Source organism: Notechis scutatus, chromosome 2, assembly GCF_049901735.1.
Source record: "Notechis scutatus isolate UNSWTSFEM ecotype Mainland chromosome 2, rNotScu1.2, whole genome shotgun sequence".
NCBI classification, from domain to species: domain Eukaryota; kingdom Metazoa; phylum Chordata; class Lepidosauria; order Squamata; family Elapidae; genus Notechis; species Notechis scutatus.
This window is the reverse complement of record NC_142010.1, coordinates 156,901,865-156,928,853: the sequence shown is the minus strand read 5'-3', so window position 1 is coordinate 156,928,853 and position 26,989 is coordinate 156,901,865. Positions and strand designations below refer to the sequence as shown.

The following is a 26,989-nucleotide window of genomic DNA, read 5'->3' as shown; positions in this document are numbered from 1 at the left end:
TTTGGCTGCCTAACATGCTAGTCCAATTGGTTCATGCTTGTGCACTTTCCAAGATGCACCACAGGGACAAGCTAGCTCCACCAGAAAGCAGGACAAACAGCATCTGGCAGTGTCATCCAGGGCCTTCTCTCACCTTCGAAGTCACCTCCCAAATGGGCATCACATCTGGGAAGGTCCAGCATTGGCAGGATTCTGATTATAGGTAAGAAGCACTGGCTTGTCTTCCCACTGAAGTGATACCTATTTATCTATTTGCATATAATGTGCTTTCAAAGTGCTGGGTGGACAAAATGCCCACCAGTCTCTTTGTCAAACAGTGTATTCATTTCATGTTTCACTGTGTAATTTTACTATGTTCATACTTCTTACATATCATGTTCCAATTGTAATTCCATCTTCGCAGCTTCAGATTTTCTTTTCCTGCATGGCAACATCAGCAACTGGATGTCTCCACATCTAACCACAACAAAAACATTATTAATACTCCAAATGGTGCTTAGGTCTTTCTCAGTAGTGTATTGAATACCATTCAAATTTTGGGGCCATCATCTGGTACCATATTGTCAATTGTTTTATACTTTCTATCCACGTGGTTTTGTTGAAGTACAAAAGTGGTTTACCCTTGCCTCCTCCTGTGCAATATGAAATTATATCTTTACTATCATCACAAAATTGATCATCTGCCTCTGGCAACTCCTATGCCACTGCTGCCTAATAATAAATGTTGGGTGACCCTATATTCCCAACTTATACCTTCCAAACCCCTACCACCACCACCACAATCGCATGTGGAAGTTTTATAGTACATCTCTGATGATACCATTGGTAAGTCTGGAATTAAGTTGCCCAGAAGTCCTTTTCAGTTGTGGAAAGGGAACTTCACGAAGGCAGTAGTGTCACAAAAACAGGAAAAGCCCAAGGGGAACATCAGGTCAGTCATAAAACAAACTTACATAGGAAAAGGAATCAAATAAAAAAGGTATTAAAGAATCCCTATAGACAAAAGCCTAAGTAATTAAGAAAACTAGACAAATAAGAAAAGGAAACAAAAATATAATTTAGAAAACCCTTACAAACACAGGACATACTAAATAAGCAAAACAAACAGACAAAAGACACAAAATATAAATTACAAAAGGGACAGATAGGAGATTGCCACAGAACAAATATGAAAAACTATCTTAAAGCTAAAAGAGATTAGAGAAAACCAATAATACAATCTGGCCACCCCGTGGAGTTTGCCTTTCGCACCCCGCAGAGTTTCCCCTCTGGCGGGAATAAAGACAAACTCAAACAGGATTTGAAACATTAAGCAAATATTAAGCAAATCCAAACATTCACACAAAATCAATTTACAAAGGGAGAAAAGGGTATAAAAACCAGGGACTTACCATAAGAAGCTAGCTAGCCCAGGAACGCAGGCTTCTCGCTGTTCCCCACCTTCCTGAAAAATAAAAAGATCCAGCTTTCAAGCAGTTGTCCGTATCCTTGCGCCGGAGCTCTCCCAGCGGGAAAATTGAATCCTCGAAAGAAAGGCATTTTGACACCTTTCAACACAGTTATAAAATAATGCATTTCGATAATAAATTCAATGAACTTTTCAATGAACTTTGGTGAATAATTGAACTACAGATTGGAAACCTTATTGAAATTAAACCATTCTTAGGGGTCAAAATTTCCCTCATGCTTTGTTTTATCCCACTTCAGCCCTGAACTGCTTAACTCCAATAAAGGCTCTTTCCTCCCATTTGCTGAAATGATCCTCACTCATCTCTGCATACTATGGCCATTCTCAGCCCCATCTGTTTCAAATCACTGTAGTCATCTAACAACTAAGAGGTAATGAGGCAACAATGTCTAACAAATTTTAAATACCTTGAGGTTGTCAAAATTGAGAAAAACACTGTCTAAACCATAAAGACACGTTAAGTCATCTCACTCATGGGCTGGAAGCAAACTAAAACGATCACCAGACGGGGTGGGGTGGGGGGGGGTGTTGCCAGATCAGGACTGTGCTTTGATTAGATACAAGTGAGGAAGACCCATGAGTTTTTCCTCCGTGGCGCCCTTTATGGGTTAAACTACAATTCCTTTACTCCTCAGATAATTTGATTGGATAAGCCTGATCTTTGCTCAGGTGGAGCAAAGTTGCTCGGATAGCAGAACGCAAACTGCGCGCTTGGCTCCCACGCAGGCCAAGTGGTGAAGCAAGAATATGAGGTTTTGAGAAGGGGAGGGGGAAGAAAGAGTTGAGTAACGTCGGTGAAGATTGGGACTATTCTGCGATTTTAATGTCCCAGAACTGCCACCTGACCATGCCTCATGACAGGGACCGCCTTCGGATCTGGGCGTGAGGAGCGCGTCTGCTGCCAAAGGCTGGCCGATGCGGTTTCTCCCATCCCGGGAACTCTCGGCGGCTCTGGGCACGGGTCGCTTCCGACGATGGCCCATAGCGACGAGGGGCAGAGGGTTGGCTCGGGGACCCACCGCGCGCCACCCCGACCTCTCGTCCTTCGCCCCTCCCTGTTGATTCCTGGTCCTTCCCAAGAGTTCAGCGGCAGCTCGGCTCGGAAGTAAGCCGAGGGGCTTACGCGCAAGTGCACGTGCGATCCAATTCGATGGTTCTATGACGTGAATTGGATCGCAGCCGCTTCGCGACTTCCTTTCCCGCTCGGACGCTCCGGCAACTCAGCCGAGGAGAAGGGAGGGTAGAGCGGACGCGTCAGGAAGGGAAAGGAAAGAAACCGAGGAAAGACCAGCGGAGACGGAGTTGAGCTGAGCTGAGCCGAGATTCAGCCCCGCCGGGAAAGAATCGCCCTCCTCCTTCCCATCCTAGCTCTGCAGTCGCCAACCCGGAGGCGCGTGGTTTGAAGGAGAAAGCGAAGGCGCCAGGTGGGTCTCTGCCCCGAAGCAGCTGCTTCCTCAGAAGTTGCCCCATTCCCCCACAAAGTTTGGGTAGCTCCATTACTCCGGATCTGCCACCTCGTGGCTCCTTCGCGACGGGGCGCGCTGGGCTAATAACTTGCAGAGAAAAGTTACTGGTTGTAGTTTAACCTCGCCCTAGCCCGGCCCACCCCGCCGCAGGCCCCTTTTGGAAGGTGGGACAGAATCGCCCGAAGGCTCTCAGAAGCCAGGTTTGCTTTCTTTGCCGAGCCCGACATCGTTTTCCTTCTTTTGCTGCCAAGGGCTACTGACTTGGATCCTAGTTAATCATCTCTCCACCTGGAACCAACGCTCTGGATTTTTGTTTTCCTTGCAGGGGCTAAGGAATTGGATCCAACTTGATCCTGCAGAAGGCAAGCTGACCTGAACAGACCATGCAAAACAATCGCGCTGAACTCCTTCATAATCAGGCCCTGCAGCCTTTACAGTGGCAGAGAGATCATCATCGAGAGGTCCGAGTGACTGTGCGGAGCTCAGCAATTCAACCCACTGCCTATGCTCCTCGACGCCCATTGCTGAGGAAGACCTTGGTGGCAGTGGATATTGTGTGTTTACTTGTGGGTGAGTGAAGGATGGGGGCTCTGCAATTTCTACCTACTAGTACATGACAATTGTTTTATCAAGAGACGTTTGCCACAGAGGAATGAGAAATGAGAAGGGATTAAATAATCCATTTCTCTCTGCAATAGAGATGATGGACCAGCTTATTTTGTGCTCCTTATGCATATAACTGGGCATTGTTGCATCTATCATGTTTCTTATCTGGACCAAGGGGAACTGGGAATCTCCAGCTTCCCACACTCTGGTATCATTCCCTGAGTAAAACCATATCATCTAGAGTCCCCACCATCCTGTGCTTGGCTAGAAATAACTAGAAATAGCTAGAAGGTTGCAGCCCAACATATCTGGTGCCTAATGGAGTATGGAAGGATTCTTGCAGTTGAATTGGTCTTTATCTGAAAATCTAGAAAACAAAGTTGAATCATTTCTGTTTTCACCTCTGGTAATTGTACATGCTTAAATTTATGTGGCAGTCCATTTTATATTGGGTTTGGATAACTGAAGATCTGGTAATGCAGGACCAAACTTCTTATCGTATGGAAGAATCAGAGTAACCAGTATTGGGTGCTCCAACTGGGCATACCCAGTTGTCTACATCAGTCCAAGGCTGTTCTGAGTTGGAACATGCAGCTGAAACCACTGCTCAGATATTCATTTAATCCTCCACAGAGGACTTTAGCATCTGCTGTGGAAATTACGTCACCATGAATCATAGTGGTCCACGGCTGGGATGGAGCAGACAGCTCTTGAGCAAAATCAAGTCTTCAGAAATAGCTTTCTGATAGGGTGTTAAGTTTATGACACTCGGTTATCAGGTTTACTTCCACTTTCTTGCTCTGCAAGGGCTCTGCTCTAGAGGTTGCTGTTGGGAAAGCAGCAACAGTGAGCCGGTGCCACTTCCTACAAGATATGTGGAGACCACATGGCAGTATCAGGAGAGATTGCAGTGGATGCCACTTTGCCCATTCTCCCCTCCAATGAGATAAACATCCAATAAACAGTTGCTTTCTCGCTACACAGAAAGTGCCTACAGAATGGCTCCCTGAAGGTTGAGAAGGTCTGTCAAAGAGGCCAACTGGGTAGCCATAGGTAAGTGTCCCACTTTGAGGAGTACTAAGAACCCTCAGGCGCTTTTGCCTTCAAGGGGAGGTGGCCATTTGGAAGTCAGAACCACACATATTTCTGCACATTTGTGCTTCCTGGTTAATGATCTTCTGCTTGTTGGTTAATAATTGTATAGAGATGAGAACAAATTCTTCAGAACAATGGGCAATCACAGCAACCAGGACTTTTTAATTCTTCACTATACCCACTGATTTGCTTCTCTCCTGGGCATTTCCCCCACCTCCTGCTGGACTCTTATAGTTAATCCTAGCTGTCAGGGGGAAAAAATACCTAGGGAAGAAGTTTGAAACCCTTTTCCACAGGTCACTCTCTGCAACTATCCTCAAACCAACATGGATATTAATAACAAACAAGAGGGCCAGGCCCCTTTTGGTAACACCTGATTCTGCCCTGTGGAAGTAAATCTTGGTTATATGACTGGAATACCTGGAGAAGTTTTGGGTCAAAATAAAGGGCTATTTGCGCCAAGTCTTTGCCTTTTCTGAATCCCATCAGAATTAAGCCTAGGATCTGGGTTGGATGAAATGTTTTGGGGCCATTGTTGCAGGAGACAGGGTCCTTTTAAAAAAAAAGGGAACTGGACTTTTTCTTCTCCTTGAAGATATTTCGCTTCTCATCCCAAGAAGCTTCTGAAGAAAGCTTCCAAATGACCACCACCTCTTGAAGTCCAGTTACTTTTTGAAAAAGCACCTTTGGGGCAACCATGGTCTGGATGAGTAAGAATCTCCATAGACTAAAAAGGGGAAGTTGCTGGAGCCCAAGTGATAGTTTAAGATAACCCACTTTTGCGGATCATGGCAGCAAAGATCAGGTTTCTACTTCTGCTAACCATATGGTACCGCTCCAGTCCAGACTCCAGTGAGCTCAGTTCAGTCATATTTCTGCCTTCTGACATTTCCTAAGGCTCTACCCACGCAAATGCAAAGTTTACTATTGCCTCCAACCCTAGAGGCTGCTTTTTAAAATGAATGTGGCTTTTTCCAAGAAGCTAAATTCTATACCCTTGTACCAGGTTTTGTGCTTACAAACAGCTTCCATTTTATGCTAGATGGTTCAGAATAATAAGGAAACTTTCAGGCAGAACTGATGAGGGAAAGCTCAGTTTAAATCCAGCCCATCAGGAAATTTTGGCTTCTTCCTCTTTCAGTCACCTTCTGGCAGGATTTCAGCAGTGAGAAGTACAAGAGTATGCTTGCTCGGTACAAAGACAAGTGTTTGGTGTTTGGAGACAGATGTACGGCCATCAGAAAGGGCATTCATCAGAACGGCACAAGGGGATTATAGAAATAGAAATAGACAGAATCCTCGGGCTGGGAGAGATCTTGGAGGCCTTGATCAGCCCCCTGCCTAAAGCAGGAGACCTTATTTAAATCATTATGTCCTCATTCCAGGGAGATATTCCATTTTTACATTTCAGTAAGCCACTTTTTTCTTTTCGAACTGTGTTGTACATTTTTGAAGGCTAAAGAGTTGTGTTTCAAAACACAAAAGCTGAGGCAGACCACAGTCGAGACGAGGATGAGGTGTGTGTGTGTGCTCTGATGTTACTGAAGTCCTTGAAAAAATTCCTAAGGGACTTAGAAAGTCACCTGGTTGGTGTCCAAAGAAGCCGTATCTTATTTTATTTTTTAAGTAAAAAGTTCTGATACGAAAACATAGCCCAAACTAGATGGTCTGTTGTGTTCCAAGTTGACATGGAGCCTGAGAATGCAAAGGGGAAAGTCAAGACAGACAGGCTGGAGCAAAGGGAAAGAATTATTTTCACTGTTTGCTGCCACTGTAGTGATATCAGTTTTCACTGACTTGAAGGAAGCCTGTCTTGGGGGACTTTAACCCCTTCAAGGCAGTCTGTATTTAATAATAATCAGAAGCAAGTATAGAATGTTGTCCAGATAAGGCAACTCTCGTGTTCCCCAAACATCATGTCCACCCATGCTAAACCACACTTTAAGTAAGGGAATGATGTTCCAAGCCATCATGGAGGCAGCAGGTTGGCAGGCTGCTTTGAAGTATTCAAAGACCTTCAGATCTTTTATCTTGTAGTTCTTAGAACAATCTTGTTATTCCCATCATGCGGATAAGGCTAAGAGAAGGCATTGCCTGAGGTCACCTAATGAGTTCCTGGCAGATATGAATTTTTAGTGGCTGGCTGTAGATCTGGGAGATCAAAGGTATCACTTCAGTTCACAACTGCAGCAGAACAAGCTATAAAATATGTGACCGCATTTGAAATGTGATTCTACCTTTACAAGTGAAGCAGAAAACATTGAACGCTAGGAAAGTACCCATTTTGTTCTCCCACAGAATTAGCTGTGAACAGGATCAGGTCTTTGAATGAGAGAACTGCATACTCTAGCCTTATTTTTCAACATAGTTTAATAATTAGGAATTCTATGTGGGAATTCTGGAAGTATTGTAACAATATTGGATTGCAGTCTAATGAGATTCATTAGGAAAAATACCTTTTTAATAGGTGCACGACAAATCTCAAGCAGCCTAGAAGAGAACGCAGAAATGAAATAAAGTAACATTAACTGATTCTAGGCATATTTAATCACAGCTTGAGGAGTGGGGAAATCTGATTCCCTAGGCAGAGTGGCTATTGTCTTTGTAACAACTTTGAATTAGGTGCTTGCAGATGAATTTCCTAGAAGACTATACTTGTTCATAAATTGTAGGAGATGGGATCTAGACTTTCTATCTCAGACACCAAAATATATTTTATCTTCCTTAATGCTTCCTTCCCTGTCCCCAATATATAGCCCAGTTTTTTTGTACTAAAGGTGTTCACCATGCTGGTTCTCTTTGTTGTAGGAGTTAGGAATAGAACCTTCATAAACATCACAGAGATAGAAAATGATACACTGTCTACCATATGCCAGATGAAAATAGGCACACCGGTTTTAGATTTCATTCAGAAATAGTTCTCCTGTGTGGTACGTATAATGAACTATTAGCATGTGCAAACATTTATTTTAAAAAATTGGAAATTGTTCAGGAATGGTTGCTTTAGAAAAACCACAAGACAACTGCTGCCCTGGGGTATCTGAAATGTCAAGGAACACTTTGGATTCATTTTTAGCTATTGCTGCTAACCTCTGTGATGGATAGTTGTTCTGTCTTGGGTGGCCATTATCAAATAATAAAGCAGGAATTCTACATAATAATAATGTGCACCATCTGATATAGTATTTGTAGAAGCTGCTCCTGAATCTTTTTGATACATTTCATTGGTTCTAGAATTTTGATGTTTGAAAAGAATATTATAAAATTTTCATCCAGTTTCTTCATAGTTCATAATTTTATAAATGTCTTATCATTCCCAGGCAAGTGCGTATCTGTAGTCAGAGGCAGGTAAGATAATGCCTTTGGGACAGACAGAATTAAACTGTCTATAAAGCAGGTCAGTTTGAAAGTTTGGGTGATCTTTCCTATAATGCTGGAATACTGGGAAATTAGGGGTCTTTTCATGCATCATGTTGTATCAATAATCCTCTTTTGACTCTATACTATTTTAGCCCAACATTAGGCATATGCTAGAGCCAGGTTGTTGGAAAATTTGGCCAGACCCCAAGAAGGTAATTTGTACCAAGGTTGCCTAGATGGACTGACATGGATGGCTAGTAAGGAGTTGGCTTGTTCAGGCCACTACTACTTCTACAGAATTTGACAGAGATCTGGAAGGAGCAAGAGTTTGGGTTGCAGGCAATTTGGCAGACTGGCAGTGGTAACAGTGGTGGTGGGTTGGCTGCTAGGAAGGAAGAGGCATTCAGAAAGTATCTCGGATAAGAATTGGATTGTCCTTCAGATGCTGACCCAGAAGTACTTGTAGCTAGCAAACTCAGGTTGGCTTGGGATAAAGGGAGTTCAAGGGTTGTAGGTAGGTAAAACTTATTCCCAGAGAAGAAAGATTCTGGTTTTATCCTCAGCTGGAACGCCAGACTGCTTTGGTTTCTGCAGCTGATCCCAGTGCAGTTTTGTGAGCATCCTCCAGCCTCCCTCCACTGTTTTCCTATTTTCAGTTCTTCATGAACCTTCTCCTCCTTCCCTAAACTGGGGAGGCATCACAGGCTGAGTCTTGCTCTCCTGAGTATTGCTGTGAGAGGGGGCCGGACAGGCTGCTGCCTGTTTCAGAGACCAGGAATAACACCCTGCCAAATAATGTCAGAAGAGTGTCACTCAAGGCTCAGAGCAGGCAGCCTCTCTTTGTCAAGCAGTTGAACTGTAGGAGATAAATTGCTTTGCAGTTGAAGGCTGGTTTCATGCATCGTGCTAAGCCTCAGATTTCTATCATGGCTTGTTGAAGAAGCTAGAATCTGTCTTGCAAAGAAGCAAAGCAGTTGTGGCTTGTTTGCCTTACTTTGTTTCCCCACTTTTCTTAGCTGCTCTTGTTTTGTACTTCTAGTGCGGGGATCTCCAACCTTGATAACTTGAAGACTTGTGGACTTCAACTCCCAGAATTCCTCAGCCAGCTTTGCTGACTGAGGGTTTCTGGGAGTTGAAGTCTACAAGTCTTCAAGTTGCCAAGGTTGGAGATCCCGCTCCTAGTGAGTCTATTAGGGGAGAGTGAAACACACAAACAAAAAAGCAAACCATGTGTCCTCCCCCATCTGCCTTACTCTCAGCAGAAAATGGAATACATTGTGCCTTAGATTAATGTGTGAATCCAATCAGTTCTTCGGACGGGGACTTTCAACCTGGTGGAACTGCTCGGCCAGTCTCACTGCTTGTTAGGGCTGCACCTGGGCAGTTGGCCAAGAGAGGCAATGGGAATACCTCGGAGCACCAAGAGAAGTGGATATTAATAGCTCCCTCCAAGTGCCAGGGAAGATCTACATGCATGGCAGGACTGGGGCACCATATAAGGTGAGCTGGCAGGGAGTGGGGAGAGATGATTGCAAGAGATGACTATTGTGGGAACCTGAAAAAGTTATTGTGAGCTAGCAAGCAAGACCTTCAGAAAATTAGGAAAGGGGGTAGGAGGAAAATTTGGATAAGGCATAGTAATATGCAACTTCTTTGGAAATACTGGTCAAATAAAATAAGATTGAAAAGACACGTATTAGCATAACTGAAACATGTGAAGCAGGCTTGTGTATGGCCTCAAAGGATCAGGGGCTGTTACTAACGTTGCCCCAGATAATCAATGTCATCCCTGAAACCCTATTGCTAGCTATCAGCAGCTGTGATGGGGGGAGTAGATTATATATGCTCAGGAGCTCTCAAGGGGGCAGGACAGGCCTTGCCTTATTTTTCTAGTATCTAATTCTAGGCCTGTGGTTGCAGTCTCTTGAGTTTTTTGTTTGGTTCACTTCCATCATGGTCCACATACTGTTGTCTTCCTTTTCCTTCTTCTGCTATTTGCTACTCCCAAGAAAGACAAGAGTTGGATTCCCAGAGGAATCCAGTTGGCAAACTGGAGCCTTATCTAGGCATGCTAGAGAAAGGGAGATTACTTGGAGGCAGGGGAGTGCATAGATTCATATGCCCAGCTCAGCTGTCCCTTCAAAGCTTAGATGTTTGTCAGAGAAACCCTGATTGTCATCCTGTGGCATTCTCTGCCTTGATGACTGTTCTGTCCCAGCTGTCTGTAACTTAAGCCTAGTTGGATCGCAAAAGGTATTTCTACTCCTGCACAAACCTCATTTGCTTAGTCTACCTGAATCCCATTCTCACTCTTAGGAGGCTCCAGTTCTATTAGGTAAAGAAACACAGTTCAGTCGTGTCACGATGCATTTGATTTGACTTTGTTTTTGAGCATTGAGCAAACCGAACCTTTTGGTTTGTAAATTGTTGTTTTTTCCCCTGAGATACCAAATGAATGTAGTCTCAATACTGTAGTTGATTCAATAATCCCAATTGTGCCTTAGTGCATTGTGTCAACTCAACCAATGACTTGCATCTACTGTCCATCTATTAAATATTGTGGTAAAACCATAAATTTGGGAAACTGTTTCCCAAGTTCAAGTCTAGAGGCAGTTCTGCACTACTGTTTTGTCCCGTGCTGATGCCAGCTGAACTCTAAGCTAATTTAAAGAAATTCTATGCAGGTTGGGACACTTCAGCAGCAACTTGCCAGGAATTTAGACTGCTGGCTGCTGTGCACACTCTCTCCCCTGTTGCTTGCCCTCCCAACTTCCCATGCCAGGAAAGCCATTGCCAATCACTTTATTTTCCATGGGAGGGAAACCAAACAAAAGCTGAGAAAAATGCAAGAAAGAAACTATTGTTTTACCAAATCCCTGGATAGGTGTGCTTTCTGATACTTTAACTTTGAAAACAGTTTTGCAAAAATTATATAATTGAACAAAAGCAAAAAGTTGTTTTAAAAATGGGGGGAAAGGAAGTTACACTGGTGAGAATGGCATGCAGATCCAAAATAGTACCCCAGCATTCCTGCCACTACACACAGCAACCAATAAAAATGCAAGGGCTTGCTTAGAAGAAATTAAAGTGGAGCAAGCAACCTGGACCTCATCAGTCCAACAGACACAAGCCAGGGGGGGAAATTATGTTTGATGTGTAGCCAGGAAACACCAAGAAGAGTTGCATTAGAAGGTATCATCTGTTTCTGCCCTCCAGAAAGGGTGGGTGGACAGGTAGCTTATGGTTATGACAAGACAATATGGCTGTACAAATGCTGTGTGTCCTTGTGGCTGCCTCACATGCCCTGCCTTTGCTGATTTTCCAATTCTCCCTGCTGAAATATCAATACAATGGTTTAGAACAATAAGTTTCAACTTTGGTGACTAAGATGTGTGGATTTCAACTCCCAAATTTCCCAACTAGCATGACTGCCTGGGCAATTCTAGGAATTGAAGTCCAATTATCATAAAGGTCCAAGATTGAGAAATGCTAGTTTTGAAGATATTGCTGTGTATGTATCCATCACACTGAAAGCCAGTGGTTTAGATAGATGATGGTCCTGTTCTACTTATGTGATCGGTGGCAGCAGAAGAGAGTTTGATCCGCTGTCTCCAAATAAGAGCTTTACCATGTACTTAACCACATGTTGGAACCAAGTTGAGCCATGTTGAGTGTCTAGGAATAGCCCTAATTTATCTGGAGAATCCAAAGTTGTGGAAATCTCAGCAGTAGCATTTTCATGAAAAACCCTGTTAATATGTTCATTATTCAAAATGCAATACTATTCCTTGTTATATTGAGCTATAAGTCCAATCAATTACAACATTGTCAAGATAACCAGACTCTGGGCTACACGATCCTTTTTAAGTGTGGTTCAGTGATTAGAGAAATATGTTCTTAGCAACATTAGCCAAGACAATATGGCTCCAAATACCCAATAGGAACAGCAATCGACAAATGATGTGTTCCAACTTTTGTTTGTATTGGGGGCAGTCAATTTGGAGCTTTACATGCCCCGGCTTCCCAAAATCCTACTCTAATTGTTAAATGTGATAAGAGTGTTACAGAAATTGATCTCTGGTGTGGTAGCTAGCATATCCTTCAGTTTGGAATGGGAATTCTTTGTGTCAGGGGGCCAGAGTTGGGATTAGTGACACCTATCCCAAGGTTCCTGAGCATAAAGAGTCGCAAGACATCTTGGCTCATGTCTCAAGGCTTACCTGCTTGGTTTCACATTCCAGTTCCTTCTGTGTGGCAGGCAGAATTCATTAGCCCTTCCCAGGGGATCTGATGACAGTAGAAAGAAGAAGCAGGGAGGGGGGAATGGAGGCTGAGGTAGCAGCAGTTGGCTCTCTGTGGCCATTTCAGTTCAGAGATATTACAGTGGCTTTGAGGAACATAATCCTTCTCCCTTCAACTCTGTCCATTCCCGTTGCTGACGCTCAGAGACCTTCTTAATGTTAAGCACACTTTCCCTGTTCTTTCCCATTTCTCTTCAGCCAAATCACCCTGACAAGAATGCCGTAAGATTATTCTCAAGGTAGCTGCTGATGGAAGAGGAGCCTTGCATGCTAAAGTCTATGCTCTATGACAGCATTTCTCAACCTTGGCGAATTACAAGATATGTGGACTTCAACTCCCAGAATTCTGGGAGTTGAAGTCCACACATATTCCAATTCACCAAGGTTGAGAAGCACTGGTCTGTTGTATGAAAAGGGTGTGTTCAAGAGAGAAAAAAGCTCATATAAGTTTTGTAATGCCTGGGATAGCCAATTAATTATAAAACAAAAACACTGGTTAGTTTAACATCTCATGAGGATTGTTTATGCATAACATATTGGGCAAGCCTTATTTGACAAATCAAGATTTTTAAAAAATGGCTTACTACAAGGTGTGAACCAAGACAGAGACTGGTGGTTTTATAATCACATTATAAAACCACCATAATTTCAGCAAATTTTGCTTCTGTCATCATTCTTATTTTTTTCCCCATTGTTGGGTTAGCTTCCCACCTACCTAATTTTGTTTTCACTATATCCAATCACTTGTTTGTTCCTTTTTTTAAAATGAGGTTTGGAATTGTGGGTAGGCTTCTTGGTAATATTATGTCTCCACTCAGACAATACACTTAATTACATTACTAAATATGGCCATTTTCTTGGTTTGTACATACAATCCCTTGAATCATGTTCAAGATTCAGTGCTAATTGAAAGTTAACCAAGGAGAAAACAAATTGCAGCATGTTAGACTTGTATCTGACTTAGCTAACCTAAACATAACCCGTGGATGTTAACCAATGGGCATCAATTAGAGCTACTTGTTCCTTCAAATGTAAGCCATTCCTCAAATTCACTTTGTTTTTGTTCAGCATTAAACTTGAAAGCAATAAGATTATTTTGGCTGAATGAGGCAGAAATGCATTCACCACCTTGTTTAGTTAGCTGCAAGTGAGGAAAAACATATGAGACCTAGAGAGATACATACAGCTACAATGGGTTGATTTGGTCTTACATACCACGTAAATCCAGTTTCTGTGGTTCAGCAAACTGCAACTTCATTTCATTCCCTCACTCTAATAATGATAGCCTACCTTGTGTACACTTAATTACTGAGATGAAAAGTGCATTTGCATTTTATGATGGTGAACCACAAACTTATTGCTCCCTTTTTTCCAATGAAGCTCAGGAAAAAATTCAGAAGTTTTGCTTTTCTTAAACTACTGTTGTTAGTCTTAAGCTGTGGTTTGTTGAAATAAACCACGGTAAAATACATACATTGAGACTTGTCTCAGATTCATATCAGATGACATCTTAAGAAGTAGTAAGTCAAAACTCTAGCTTTTTAATTCCTTTGCAGCTGCATTCAGGAAGGGAAGAGAACTTAAGTTGCAGAAGTGCTTGTCTTCAAATCTAATCCAGGTTTAGATAGTAGGTGGGTCTCAACAGAAGGAATAGGACAGAAATGAGTAAACTACAACACAACATATAGGGAGAGACTTCTATTAAAGTTCCAAAGGAAAATCTTGCTTAAGCAAGGTGCTGGACTAGAAGACATCCCATGTCCTTTCTCAGTCTGCTATGCTTATTCTGTATTCTACAACTCTTACATGTATTACCAAAATGTCCATAATGGCTACAGGTGCTGCATACTTGGAAGGAAGGTCCTGTGAGTTGCAAGAACACTGTTGGATATATATTTCATACCCATGTAGACACTGTGTATCTCCCTCCCCCCTTCCCCCCACAGGGCAGCATTTTGCATTTCTCAGAGCAAGGAATACATGCTAGCTGTTCCTTTCTACAGGATAAATTAACCTAGACAGGGACTATATCTGTCTGCTTACTGGGGATTAGCTAGGCCCCCAAGAATTAGGCCAATTTTGTATTTATATGGATCCCTGTCTTATTCTTGTCGTAAGAAAGTATACCTTAATAAAATGTAAAGACTAGAATTTCCCTCAATACACGACAGCTAATAATACTTCTGGAAGGCACCAAACTAGGAAGTGCATGTGTGTTGTTTTCTTTTTCCATTTGTGAGGGGTCCTTGGTGCTCTCCGAGCTTGGTTGTTTTCTTGCAGATGTTTCATTACTAAAGTAGGTAACATGTCCTATTAAGTTAGGTAACAAAGTCCTAGTTAACTGAAGTTGGTAACAAGTCCTAGTAAGTTAACAGTAAATGGCCCAACCAAAGAACCCTACAAGACAACTCTCACCCTCACGGAGAGGGCAAGCCACTAGAATTTAAATTGAGAACAAAACCAACACCGATGAGGTTAGCTAATTTGGTATTCTATGTTTACAGCATTGCTTACATTTTTCTATACATTGCATTATGATGTTTATATGATATGATTAGAGATTATTAACATTGTAATTCACCTGGCATATAAAGAAAGGAAAAGGAAAAATATATCAGTTAATTATCATTTAGGATGTCAATATTACAAGCATAACATTCTTTTGTTTGTTCCATCCAGTTGTAAATATAACACTAAAAAACTCCTGCAACGCATATCAAAATTATCAAATAGATGCTAATGGTTTCAGTCTTAAGCTAATTACTTAATATTAAAACCTCCTTTGAATTGTTACTCTGTGTTGCGTGTGTGTGTTTATATGCTGATAAAAGAAAAAAAGATGAAGCAAATTTAAAAATAAATACGTAATAAGTAACAAAGGGAAAAAAATAAAAAAAATTGTCTTGTTTCTGTAGCCTCCATCCCATTCTTCATCTGCGAATTCGGCCTCGTTTCTCCAATGCGTCGTGGCTTCTTCTGCAATGACAGTAGCATCAGCTACCCCCTGCAGCGTCCTGAGACCATCACCGACACTGTGCTCATTTCATCAGGCACCCTGATCTCCTTCCTAGCAGTGAGTCGGGAGGGAGGCAAGAGGTTGGGGAGGAAGGCTGGGCCTTTTTCTACAGCTCGTGACTACGGAATTCCCATAGCCAAATGATCAAAGAATAAACTGTATAATTGGATGCATTTCCTTCACCAGGATCTAAGCACAATGGCCTCTGGAGGTTTTCAAGAAGAGATTGGACAGCTAAATATCTGGAATAGCATAGGGTCTCCTGCTTGAGTAGGACATTGGGCTAAAAGACCTCCAAGGTCCTTCCAACCCTGTTATTCTTTGGTCTCTGGTCTAAGAGTCTTTATCCCAATGCTCCCTACTTATTTTCATTAAAGATGAGTCCTCCTGTTCTCTTTCCCAGAGCAAATCCCATATCTCATTACTTAAGAAATGTTTATTCTCCTATCTCTACTCCCAGATTTCAGAATTGCTTATAGACCAACATCTCTTTTCTTTCTTGCAGATCACTGTAGGTGAAATCTTCCATGTGCATCATCTACCTCACAGATCACGCTCTACAATCCCCAATCCTTATGTGACTGCCCTCTATAAAGAAATTGGGACCTTCCTTTTTGGCTGCTGTGTGGGTCAGTCACTCACTAACATGGCAAAAGTTGCTGTAGGTCGCCTCCGGCCACATTTTCTGGCTGTCTGTCAACCTAATTTCACTCACATGGCCTGCTCTGCTGGATACCTGGAGGACTATGTTTGCACTAGTAGCCACTCTAAGGAAAAGGAGGCCAGGTATGTTTCATGACAATCTTTTGATGCCCAACCCCCCCAATGGCATATTGACAATGAATCACAGAAAAGTGATTGTGTATTTTTTATTCCTGTTATTTCACATGCATCATAGCCAAATTGCGTGCTTATGGAAAAGGACTGAATCTTCCTCTCCCATGTTCCTTCTGACGCTTCATGCAGCAAGCTGCCTTGATCTGAGGGTCTCCAGCTAAGTTAGTTTACCATCCAGGCACTACCCAGAAAAGATAAGAATTGTGTAAGTCTAGCTCAAAGGTGTGCAAAGTGAGAGCAACCTGCAGGTCCCAAGTACCTTTTAAAAGGCCCTGGAGCCACCAAAAAGTTCCCCAACAGGGAAAAAAAAAAAGTATCCATGAATGTGTGCAATGGTATGAACTGCAACCTCAAAAGCTTTTAAAAAACATGACTTTCAGCCACAAAAATGTGTCCAAGCTTGATCTGGACTGTGAAAGAGAACAAATAGGCTCCAACTTCCAAAGAGATGTCAAGAAGTAGTCTAACTATAGATATCAGTGCTGGGTATCATCCTGAATTCAACTTCTGCCACTCAGGTTGCCGGTTCATCTCCCAAGTTGGAATAGGTATGGAAGGTCCCATTAGCTTTTATCATTTTATCACAGACCATAAAAGAGAAATCTCAAAAATGAGAAAGTGAATCCATTATATTAGGGCACATCTACGAACCCAAGAAAGAGAACAATTTTGGTGTAATAAATAGGAGTTGTTTTTTAAGTTTGCCCACAAGGAACATTTGAAGTGAAATATAAAAGAGAGGCAGCCACTTTCTTGCCCCAGTGGCAAGTTTTGTTCAACTGGATTTGATGGACAGTCTCAAGGAGTTGCAAAATGTTTGTCCATGCCCATGGAGAAGGACGTAAGTGGTCTATCCCTTGCAAGAGAGACAAATCCAAGGGAGCAGATAGGAAAAAAAACATTGGATTTCCCATTCTGCCATATTCAGTCCTGCAACTCCAGCCAACAAGGTAGAAGGCAATTCTTGGCAATTCCAAGGCTTGTATTATCTTTGGGGAGCAGGAAATCTCTTTTTTCCTTTGTTTTACCATTATATGTTTCAACCTACTCCTGTGCCATTTCCATTCATCTCTTCTGGTTCTTCCTGCTGAAACTCACTCCAGCAAATGTGTTTCATGTAAGTTCTGGAGGGTATCTGGATTGAGGAGATATAAATTGGAATGATGGTGAGCAGTTAATCCAGTCAGAACTAGAGGGAAAAGTGGGGAGGTCTATGGAGTTCAGTCTGTCATTATCCCAGCCTCAAAGGAGGAATGCGATCAGATTTCATTTTCAAAGCCAACAAAACATATGCAGAATCTGTTTTCTACCTGCAGCTTACCTCTTTCCAACTTTTCTGTTCTATCCCTATCTGGCTTTATCTCTGATTTGAATAAGTTTGCCGTCAGCATAATGACGATGGTAGTTGAGGAGACAATGCTTTTTAAAAAAACAGGGAGGACTGATAAATGGATCAAGTGAGGCTTCTGTTAGAGAACAGTGCATTTATTGTATTGCAGTCTTATTGTTAGCTTGACCCAAAAGCTTCAGTCAAAACTGACCTCAGCCTTCACTGGGTATCAAGCCTTGCAAGGCTGATAAACTCAAGAATCTCTTGGATTTCTGGAAAAACTTTTAGTGCTAGAGGGGTAATGCATCAAATTTTCAGAAGCCTGTCAAATCACTTCTCTAGACCAACTAAAACGTAGCATAATGAAGATGCAGTTACTCTGAGTCTCTTTCTTATATTTCCCCCTTTCTCTGTATGTTCCCAGGGACTGTTAGATATTCCAACACACTAAAGCTAACACACTGTCTAGACTACAGAAATCTGGATGCCCACTAGATGGCAGCCAAGACAACTTTCTGAAGCCTTTGCTGTGTAATCAAATAATCTTTTCTCTGTAGAATCAAATTAATGTGTTCTCCAAACTTTCAGCCCAAAGAAACTGTATGGGCATGTAAGTCTCCCTAAAATAATGGATAGTTAACTGCAATGAATCCTGGGGTATGTATGGTTAATGTTGGTGGGATTGAAGCCTTTCAGGATAGCTATCAATGAAAAAGGACATCAGAAGAAAATGGTTTAGTGTAGTCAATGTAAGGTTGTGTAATGATCAATTTGCATTTGTGGCTGGAGTCAGTAGACCAAACTAAGCAGTACATATTATGTCCTCTTCAGAGAAATATCTTATTTTCTCTTCCAGAAAATCCTTTTACTCTGGCCATGCCTCCTTTGCTATGTATTCCATGATGTACTTAGTGGTAAGTTCCTCTCTTCAGGTTTACAGAAGTGAAGTTTGGGAAGAGGGACTAGATGGACTAGATCAGTGGTCACCAACCAGTGGGCCAGAAACCACTGGTAGTCCATGAGAAAATTTGGTAGTCCACAGAGAAAAGCACCCCCCCCCAAAGCAATTAATCCAGGCTACGTGGGAACACAAGGCTGCACTGCCCAAATGGCCCCCACGAACACAAGGCTTGCGTCACTTGCATTGTGAACAACACGAGGTAGTGAGGGAAGGGGGAAAGGGCGGGGGGGAACTTGCCCCACGCGCCTCGCCTGACCACCCGGCTGCTTCTTTCCGCTTCTTCTGCTTTTGACTGTATGCAAGGAAAGCAGCAAAAGTCTTTCTTTCCCTCCCCCATACTCCACCAGACATGAGTCTTTGGGACCCTGCAAGGCATCCTGCTCCAAGGGGCTGGGCCAGCATGACAAGTCTCACAAAAACTCATTTCTGGCAGAGTTTGGGGGAGAGAAAGAAATACTTCTTCTGCTTTCCTTGCATGAAGCCAAAAGTCTCTCTCTCGCTCTCCCTGAGAATGGAGCTGGAGACAGTATCCTGCAATCCCAAATAAAGAATGATCGATCGGTAGGAAAACAGGGTGGGGAATTTTCCTGCAGACTTTTTTGGGGATTTTCCAGGGTCTCTGGTCTGCAGGATTTAAAATTATGCGTTTGGTGGTCCCTGAGTTCCAAAAGGTTGACGACCCCTGTCCTAGATGACTTACAAGGTCCCTTTCAACTCTGTTAATATGTATCATCACACTACATGAACCACAGTTTAAAAAAAAAGGAGACAGACTCATGCAGGCAGCAGCCCTATGTGGTAGCTGCTTAGGCACAACTTAGTGGAGGAACAGCCTTGTGACACGGGTGCAAGGTCCTCTCTTCAAAATTATTAATTAAAACAAACATCCTCAAGGTTTATACTGGTGTGCGAAATACAACTGGAAGATATATCATATGAAGAGTTTGCTTTATGGAGTAATCTCCACAGAGCTTGTTTCGTTTTTGCCTGTGTGAATGGCAGCCTTCATAGCAAAACAACCCTTCTAGATAGCAGAAAATTCTAGTAGGAAAAAAATGTTTGGTACTGAGTTAGCAGGCATTCTGAAGTGTATTTTTGTCTGCTCTCTTCTTGCTTCACAGTCTGACTTTAGCTTCTTAACTTTCACTGTCTAAGTACATTAAAAGCATATTTTCATTCCTCTTCCAGAGAAGGGAGATAGGTAGTGGGTGGCAAAGAGGTGCTCGTTTGGGATGCCCCATCTCTGCTGTTGGAAAAGAATCTTCCCAATAAATCCAGCATGCTGTTTTCTGAAATCTGTTACTGTCGTTGTTGTCATCCTGTTCGGGCTGTACAAAATGTAGGACCCTTATGTAGGAAAGAGGGCAAGCAAGAACAAGCATCTACTCTCCCTCCATTCCCCTCACATCTGTGTTGTGAACAACTAATAGCACTTAGACTTACATACCGCTTCACCAGTGGTGGGATTCAATTTTTTTTACTACCGGTTCTGTGGGGGTGGCTTGGTGGGCGTGGCAGGGGAAGGATACTGTAAAATCTCCAGTCAGAGGTGGTTATTTGCCGGTTCTCCGAACTACTCAAAATGTCCGCTACCAGTTCTCCAGAACTGGTCAGAACCTGCTGAATACCACCTCTGTGCTTCACAGTGCTTTACAACCCTCCCTAAGTGGTTTACAGAGTCAGCAAATTGTTCCCAACAATCTGGGTCCTCATTTTATCTGCCTCGGAAGGGTGAAAGGCTTGAGCCTGGTGAGATTTGAACTGCCCAACTTCAGCTAGCAGTCAGCAGAAGTGGCCTGCAGGACTGCACTCTAACCACTGCGCCATCATGGCTCATAATTTTCAAGGCAAAATCTGGAAAATTTTCAATTCTGCATAAATGGTCTAACTTTCTTTTTAAAATGTTGCCATTAGTCATTGAAAAATATAGAAGGTGAAAAGGATTAAAGCTGTTGCTGTCATCCCTGCTTTCCTTTCTCCTAATAGAATCTGAAAGATTTCCAGTTGCCAGCATAAGGCATGTTTAATATATTGTGCTAAGCGAAAAGCTCCAATTATTTGCATTTCAATGCTGAATCTAGCCAGCCTCTTCCTTTAATTCTCCAATTTCTCTGGAGTATTGCTCTGAGGTTCCTGGATCATTGTCATTGCTTCTGCCAGAGTGTAGATTTAAACAGATTGGAAAAAAAAAAACTTTCTGTGGAGCTACTGTTTGCTATATACTCGGTTTCCACTGCTTGTTCCCCAGTTCTACCTGCAGGCCCGATTCACCTGGCGAGGCGCTCGACTGCTACGCCCACTGGTCCAATTTGTGCTACTGATGCTAGCCCTGTACACCGGACTGACTCGCATTTCGGACTATCAACACCATCCATCTGATGTAATTGTGGGACTGCTGCAAGGAGCACTTGTAGCCTATTGGGTGGTAAGTTACAACCTGTCAGTCTGTCTGACCCTCTTTTGCCTCTGCCTGCTTTTCAGAGAGCGAGAAGGAGTTAGTTGATCAATACCTCACATTAATACCTGGGAAAATCCTAGAAAATATAATCAAGCAGGAGATTTGCAAGCACCTAGAAATGAGCAAAGCTATTACTAGAAGCCAACAGGAGTGTGTTAAAACAGATTATACCAGAGAAAACGTATTGCCTTCTTTGACAAAGTGACTAAATTAGTGGATAAAGGAAATAATGTGAACATAGTTTTCTTCATTAAGACCTTTGGCAAAGTAGATTTCATTAAGAAATTTGGCAAAGTAGACTACAGCCTACTCTTTGGTAAAGTAGAAAAATGTGGAATAGACACCATCACCACCAGATGGATTTGCAAATGGCTGACCAATTACAGTCAACATGTAGTCTTCAATAAGTAAATCTAAATGGAAGGAATCATGAGATGCAATAGCACTTAGACTTATATACCACTTTATAGTGCTTTACAGCCCTCTCTAAGCAGTTTACAGAGTCAGCATATTGCCCCCAACAATTTGGGTCCTCATTTTACCCACCTCGGAAGGATGGAAGGCTGAGTCAACCTTGAGCCTGGTGAGATTTGATCTGCCAAATTGCAGGCAGCCGTCTGTCAGCAGAAGTAGCCTGCAATGCTGCACTCTAACCACTACGTCACTGAGGCTCTCAGGGGTACCTCAATCTTCTGTAGCAGGCCCAGTACCCTGCAACATCTTCATAAATGATTTAGGTGAGAGGATAGAAGGGAAACTCATATAATGTGCAGGCAACACTAAGCCGGGGGTAATAGTCAACTTTGGAAGATAGACTCAAGATACAGAAAGATAGACTTGACAGATTTGAACACTGGGCCCTATCCAGCAAAGAGCAATTCAGTGGTGGGAAAAGTAAGGTCTTACACTTAAGAAGGAAAAATCAAATGCACAGGTATAGAATAGGTGGTACCTGGCTCAACAATAGTGACTATGAGAGGAACCTATGTGTCCTAGTCAACAACCACTTAAGAATGAGCAAGCAGTATGCTGCAACTACCAAAAAAAGCCAATGTAGTAAAAGACTATCAGTAGAGGGATAGTTTCAAGATCATGTGAAGGACTGATTTATACTGCAATAGTATTATAGTACTAGTGCAGTAGTATTGGAATAATGTCCAGTTCTTGTCACCATGATATAAAAAAATAAGTTGAGACTGTAGAAAGATTGCAGAGAAGACCAACAAAGATAATAAGGAGTGTAGAGGCTAAACTGTATGATGAACAGTTACAGGAGGTATGTCTAGTCCAGTCTAACAACAGAAGGATTAGAAGTAACATGATAGCAGTCTTCCAATATCTGAGGGCCTGTCATAGAGAGAAGGGGGATAACCATTTCTCCAAAGCACCTGAGGGATAGGACAAGAAGTAATAGGTGAAAGGTTACTAAAGAGAGATCCAACTTAAAACTAAGGAGAAATTTCCTGACAGTGAGAACAATCACTCAGTAGAATGGCTTCCCTCCAGAGTTGTAGGTGCTCCTTCACTGGAGGTTTTCAAGATGTTCGACAACCATTTGTCCGGAATGGTATAGTCTTCTGATCAAGTAGAAGGTTGGACTAGACGACCTCCAGGGCCTCTTCCAACCCTGTTGTTCTATGCTCTTTCTGTCATGCAGGCAGAGAGTAATCTCAAATGAATTGAAGTACATTATCAAGAAAGTTCTGTTTATTAGTACTTTTTCTTCTTATGGTTCTCATAATTCACGATCGAGCATGAGTCTTTGGGGAATTGAATTTCATTTGTGTGGTGGAGAGCAACCCAACTTTGAAAGGCTGGTTTACCTGTTCCTCCCTTAACATAAACTCCGGCCTTGTTTGCCCAATATGTTTAATGGTGGAGAGTGCAGGGAAGCATGTCGTGCAAACAGCTAAGCCTAATCAGCATTGGATTTAAGAGGTTTAGTTTTTAAGCATCTTTAGGTCCTATGTTTGATATCCAGAGGGCCCTCTGATCTGCTGAGGGCCCTCTGATCTGGCTGTTGAAACAAAGGTGTAGAATAGTCCCCCACCCCAAAGGGGACTTCTGTAGGAATGGTGTATTATTATGTTTCACACTCCCACAGTCAAACAAAAGAAAAGAGTGACAGTCTTCCGGCCATTTCTGCAGCAACCGTGAGGATAGTGAAAATTGGACATTCCTATTTGACTAAATATTGTTGACTGTGCTACTGGAAAAGAAGAGGGGACCAGGTTAGCCGTATTGGGCAATAGGGTCCCAGTATGGTGATGATGCTTAAGAACAACTTCCCTTAACTTCAACTGGAGCTATTGCCAAAATAAAGCAGGAGATCAGGGCTTCCAAGGTGGGTCAGGACAAAAAAAAACAGCAAATAATAGGCCATGATGGGTTGGGTATAATGGAAGATGTAGCCCAGCGGATGTGAAAATGAACAGATGGGAAAGCGGCTCTCTAACTTCCATTGTTTTATGTTCTGATATGCAGAGACTGGCCTTACTTATTTTAATTCTATACTAAATTCTATAATGTTCTATACTATTCAATCGAAAATAAAATGAAATTCTATGCAGATTGTGCAAGTTAAATAAGTGCTACAATTTCCTTTTTATTTGCATGATCTAGTTTTCTAGAGAATCCAAGTGTTATAGGATACTAGACTAAGATCAGAAACCCAGGATTAACTCTCTATTTGTCTGTGAAGCTATGTGGAAGATTTGGGGAGAATCACTTTTTTCCCCTTCCTAATTCATCTTCCAGCGTTCTTGGAGGGATGCACTTGGTGGAGGAAAGGCAGATTAAGAAAAACGTATCTGTAGGGTGTATACCCACTCTAAAATAAAGGGCAACAGCATGATAGTGATAATTTTAAAAAAAACAATATTGAAGATAGAGACCCAATATTTTAATGTCCTTTTATAAATAAATGGTGCAGCCATATCTAGAATATCTAGGAAGTTCAGAGGAGGGCAACTAAAATGATGAAGGAGATGGAGCAGTTTCCCTATGAGCAAAGGTTGCAGTATTTGTGGCTTTTTAACTTAGAAAGGAAGCGACTGTGGGGGGGACATGATTGGAGTTTAAAAGATTATGCTGGGGAAAAAGAAGACAAGACGTTTCCCCCTTACTATAACCAGAGGTCCCCCAATTAAACTGAATCCTGAAAGATTTGAGGCAGACAAAGGCAGGAGAATTACATTACATGTATTTAAACTTTGATATTCACTACTACAGAGTGTGGTGCTGATTACCAGTTTGGCTAGCTTCCAAACAGGGTTGGACCAGTTAATGGGGATCAATGGCTACTAGGCTCCAAAGCTGTGGGGTTGCCTCTGAAGGCCATCTGCTGGGAGGCTCGTGGGCTTGTTTCTGCAGGTGCTTGGCTGCCATGAGAACAGGCTGCTGGACGATTCAACAGGGCACTGCTTATGCCAAAGGTCTCCAAAGTTGGCAACTTTAAGACTTGTGGACTTCAACTCTCAGAATTCCTCAGCCAGTTATGCTGGCTGAGGAATTCTGGGAGTTGAAGTCCACAAGTCTTAAAGTTGCCAAGTTTGGGGACTCTGGCTTATGCTCTTACGTACACAAACCTATTTGATCCAGCAAGCCTGACATTATTTCAAGTAAGGCTGTTGGTATTTGGGTTACAAATATCTGGATGACCACAAAACTACAGCAAAGTTTCTCAGAGACTTCTAAGCTTTTCCTGCCATTTTAACAGTTACTGGATGTTTGCAGCCCAGATATGGTAACTCCTAATTTGCAGTTGAACTGATTTTTCAACCAATTGCTGTTCATGCGTTAGTTCTGCTCTCATAGGAAAGCCCACAGACATGCTTCTGGTTTGCAGAGTTGTGCAACCGATAGTCCTATATTTTGGACTAGCTAATAAATACTTTTACGCACTAAATACATAATTGCATGTTGATTGGGCAACAATGTACTACAGCAAAGGCTCATCCGGTTTTGTATCCTGTTTCAAAGGTCAGACATCTGTCTAGTATTTCTAGACACTCACAAGCTCGGCTCAAAGGCCGCTGACCTATGTTCCCGTTTGCCCACCAACAGATTGTCAGTGTGCAGATTTCATTTGGCTATTATAGAGAATTGCTATTGGTTTGTTTGTTTTTTGAACTTTCAGTGCTAGTGGACATTGTGGCAGTGAATCTTTAGCTATTAAATATAAAGAAAAACAAGCTTCTTCTGCCTGACCTATTTGTAGTACCAGTAACATTGTTTGAATATAATCTATACGAAGTCTGCTCTAAACATCGTGAGAGAGAGGACTGAATATTTAACCTATATCAGATAGGTATCAGTTCATAAAATTTGATCATGCCCCCTCTTTTATTATCCATTTTCCCCTCCGGCTCATATATCCCCCAATGCCTTCACTGTCCTTTGTAAGAGAGGTCCTCCAATTCTTTAATTCTTTCACTTGCCCTTTTTCATTACCCTTTTCCTGCTTTTTAAAATCCATAAGGATTCTGTTGCTGTGATGTGGAGGAAATTGATGAGGGTTAGCGCAGTTAAAAGGAACTGGTCTGGGAAGTGAGCAAAAACACAGGGCTTAGCACAAGCTGCCAGGAAACACACACCCTTGTAAGCATTGTCTGTAGACAGCCTGGAGGAACTCATTCCATTTCCTAGCCAGGTTGTGTAATTCCAGGCCCTCCCATCTGCCTCCAGCACAACGAAGGGAGCCTAAGGATGAGATGTACTAAAATTCAGAAAATTATGTATGTTTTAGGAAGGCACAAGCTGAAAGCAAATTTATGGGAATTTGAAATTTATAACATTTTGATCAGTGTCTTCTATTTCTGATATTAATAGTCTAGCCTGTAAATCAGAAAATGGGTATACTTAATAGCTGTATCTGAAAGTTGGAAGGGGCCATTTTGTCCGAAGATTTAAACTGTAGATGCAGTGCAATAATAGTGGGGTTGGATGTTGTCTCTTAACTATGCTGACTTCTTAGTTGTTACTGTTCAAATTAGCTCTCTTACGCCATTTTTCTCATCTTTTCCTTTGCAGGCTTTCTATATTTCCAACATGTTTCACTGCAAGCATCAGCCTCACTCTGTGCCCTCAAGCATCTTGGACAGTCCCAGCTCAGACCATCAGACGGATTGCTAGGAAAGACTCAAAGACAGGCAGAGACTACTTCTGTTTTATATTAGTTGCAGGACCTCAACCAACTGAGCCACTGGCTGGACATTCACTGCTATACAAACTGCATTGGCACAATGGCACAGTCACAGCCAGCTTGGGGCTCCTTGCAAGCATTTTATCACTGTTGTATCAACAGCCACTAATACATCAATTGCTGGAAACACCAGTAGGAACAGCAAGCGTTGCACTGAAGATCTCCCCTTCCTCCAAGTGTTATGTAGGGCAGCCTTGTTTTCATTGGGATGGGAAAACATTAGACCACTCCATGCTTCTTCTTGAGCCTCTCTCCTTCTGGAAAACACCATATCCACATTGTTGTTCCTCTTGGGCTTTCCTCCAGAACACAAAAATTCACTTTTTACAAACCGGTATTATTCAGGAAAACTCGCCCTTCCTCTTCACTGATATTGAGATGATCTCATCCCTGAAGTATTATGCAGTCAGATGATGTTGCTTGGAGAAGGATGACAACTGTGGAATATTTAGTACCTGTGTTATTTTAATGGGGCATTTCTACTGCTTTGAAAATCAATTGAGTGTCTTGCAGAAACATACTGCTATCGAGAAGGAATTAATCACAATTCTGAAAATATAGGATGGGAAGAAAGTACCTAACAACCTAGCTGTTTTAGGCATCTTCCAGTTATATTGGGATAACACCTCCCAACTGTGTGGTCAAATTTTAAAAATTCAACGCGTTACTGACCTAACCTAACCTATCTCCAGGGTGCTAGATTGCAGAAAACTGGTGTAGAAAAAGTCATGAAAGACCTTCCTCTCTTCTAAACCTGATCTCTTCCACCCCTTATAATGTGAAAGGTGTGTGTGGTGTTTTTTTTTGGTAATAAATGGTACTGACGATCACATAATTTAATGGTTGCAACTGAGTAAAAGTTAGTTTATAAACCAGAAATAACCTTTT

At 42.1% G+C, this 26,989-nt stretch overlaps 1 protein-coding gene and 1 long non-coding RNA gene across 3 annotated transcripts; one reads left to right on the top strand and one right to left on the bottom strand.

The window, feature by feature from the left end:
- LOC148132355 (uncharacterized) lies at positions 1-2,322 on the bottom strand. The gene is made up of 3 exons (XR_015747887.1): positions 1,876-2,322; positions 1,392-1,444; positions 1-456 (listed from the first exon to the last, which is right to left on the bottom strand). It is a non-coding gene; the product is annotated as an uncharacterized LOC148132355 (long non-coding RNA).
- LOC113421537 (phospholipid phosphatase 3-like) lies at positions 2,102-26,989 on the top strand. 2 transcript variants are annotated; one of them, XM_026681953.2, is made up of 7 exons: positions 2,102-2,892; positions 3,260-3,504; positions 15,212-15,369; positions 15,818-16,098; positions 18,336-18,393; positions 20,689-20,865; positions 25,930-26,989. In XM_026681953.2, the coding sequence occupies exons 2-7, from the start codon at positions 3,318-3,320 to the stop codon at positions 26,029-26,031; spliced, it is 963 nt and encodes a 320-aa protein (XP_026537738.1). In that variant the 5' UTR covers positions 2,102-2,892; positions 3,260-3,317; the 3' UTR covers positions 26,032-26,989. The 2 variants fall into 2 exon arrangements, with proteins under 2 accessions (XP_026537738.1, XP_026537739.1); XM_026681954.2 differs by lacking the exon at positions 2,102-2,892 and having other exon boundaries at positions 2,938-3,504.

Excerpts from the sequence above, each read along its gene's own strand:
- LOC113421537 (XM_026681953.2), top strand. The coding sequence starts at position 3,318 with ATGCAAAACAATCGCGCTGAACTCCTTCATAATCAGGCCCTGCAGCCT. Across the intron at positions 18,394-20,688 it reads ATTCCATGATGTACTTAGTG|TTCTACCTGCAGGCCCGATT; the intron begins GTAAGTTCCTCT and ends CTTGTTCCCCAG. Across the intron at positions 20,866-25,929 it reads CACTTGTAGCCTATTGGGTG|GCTTTCTATATTTCCAACAT; the intron begins GTAAGTTACAAC and ends TTTCCTTTGCAG.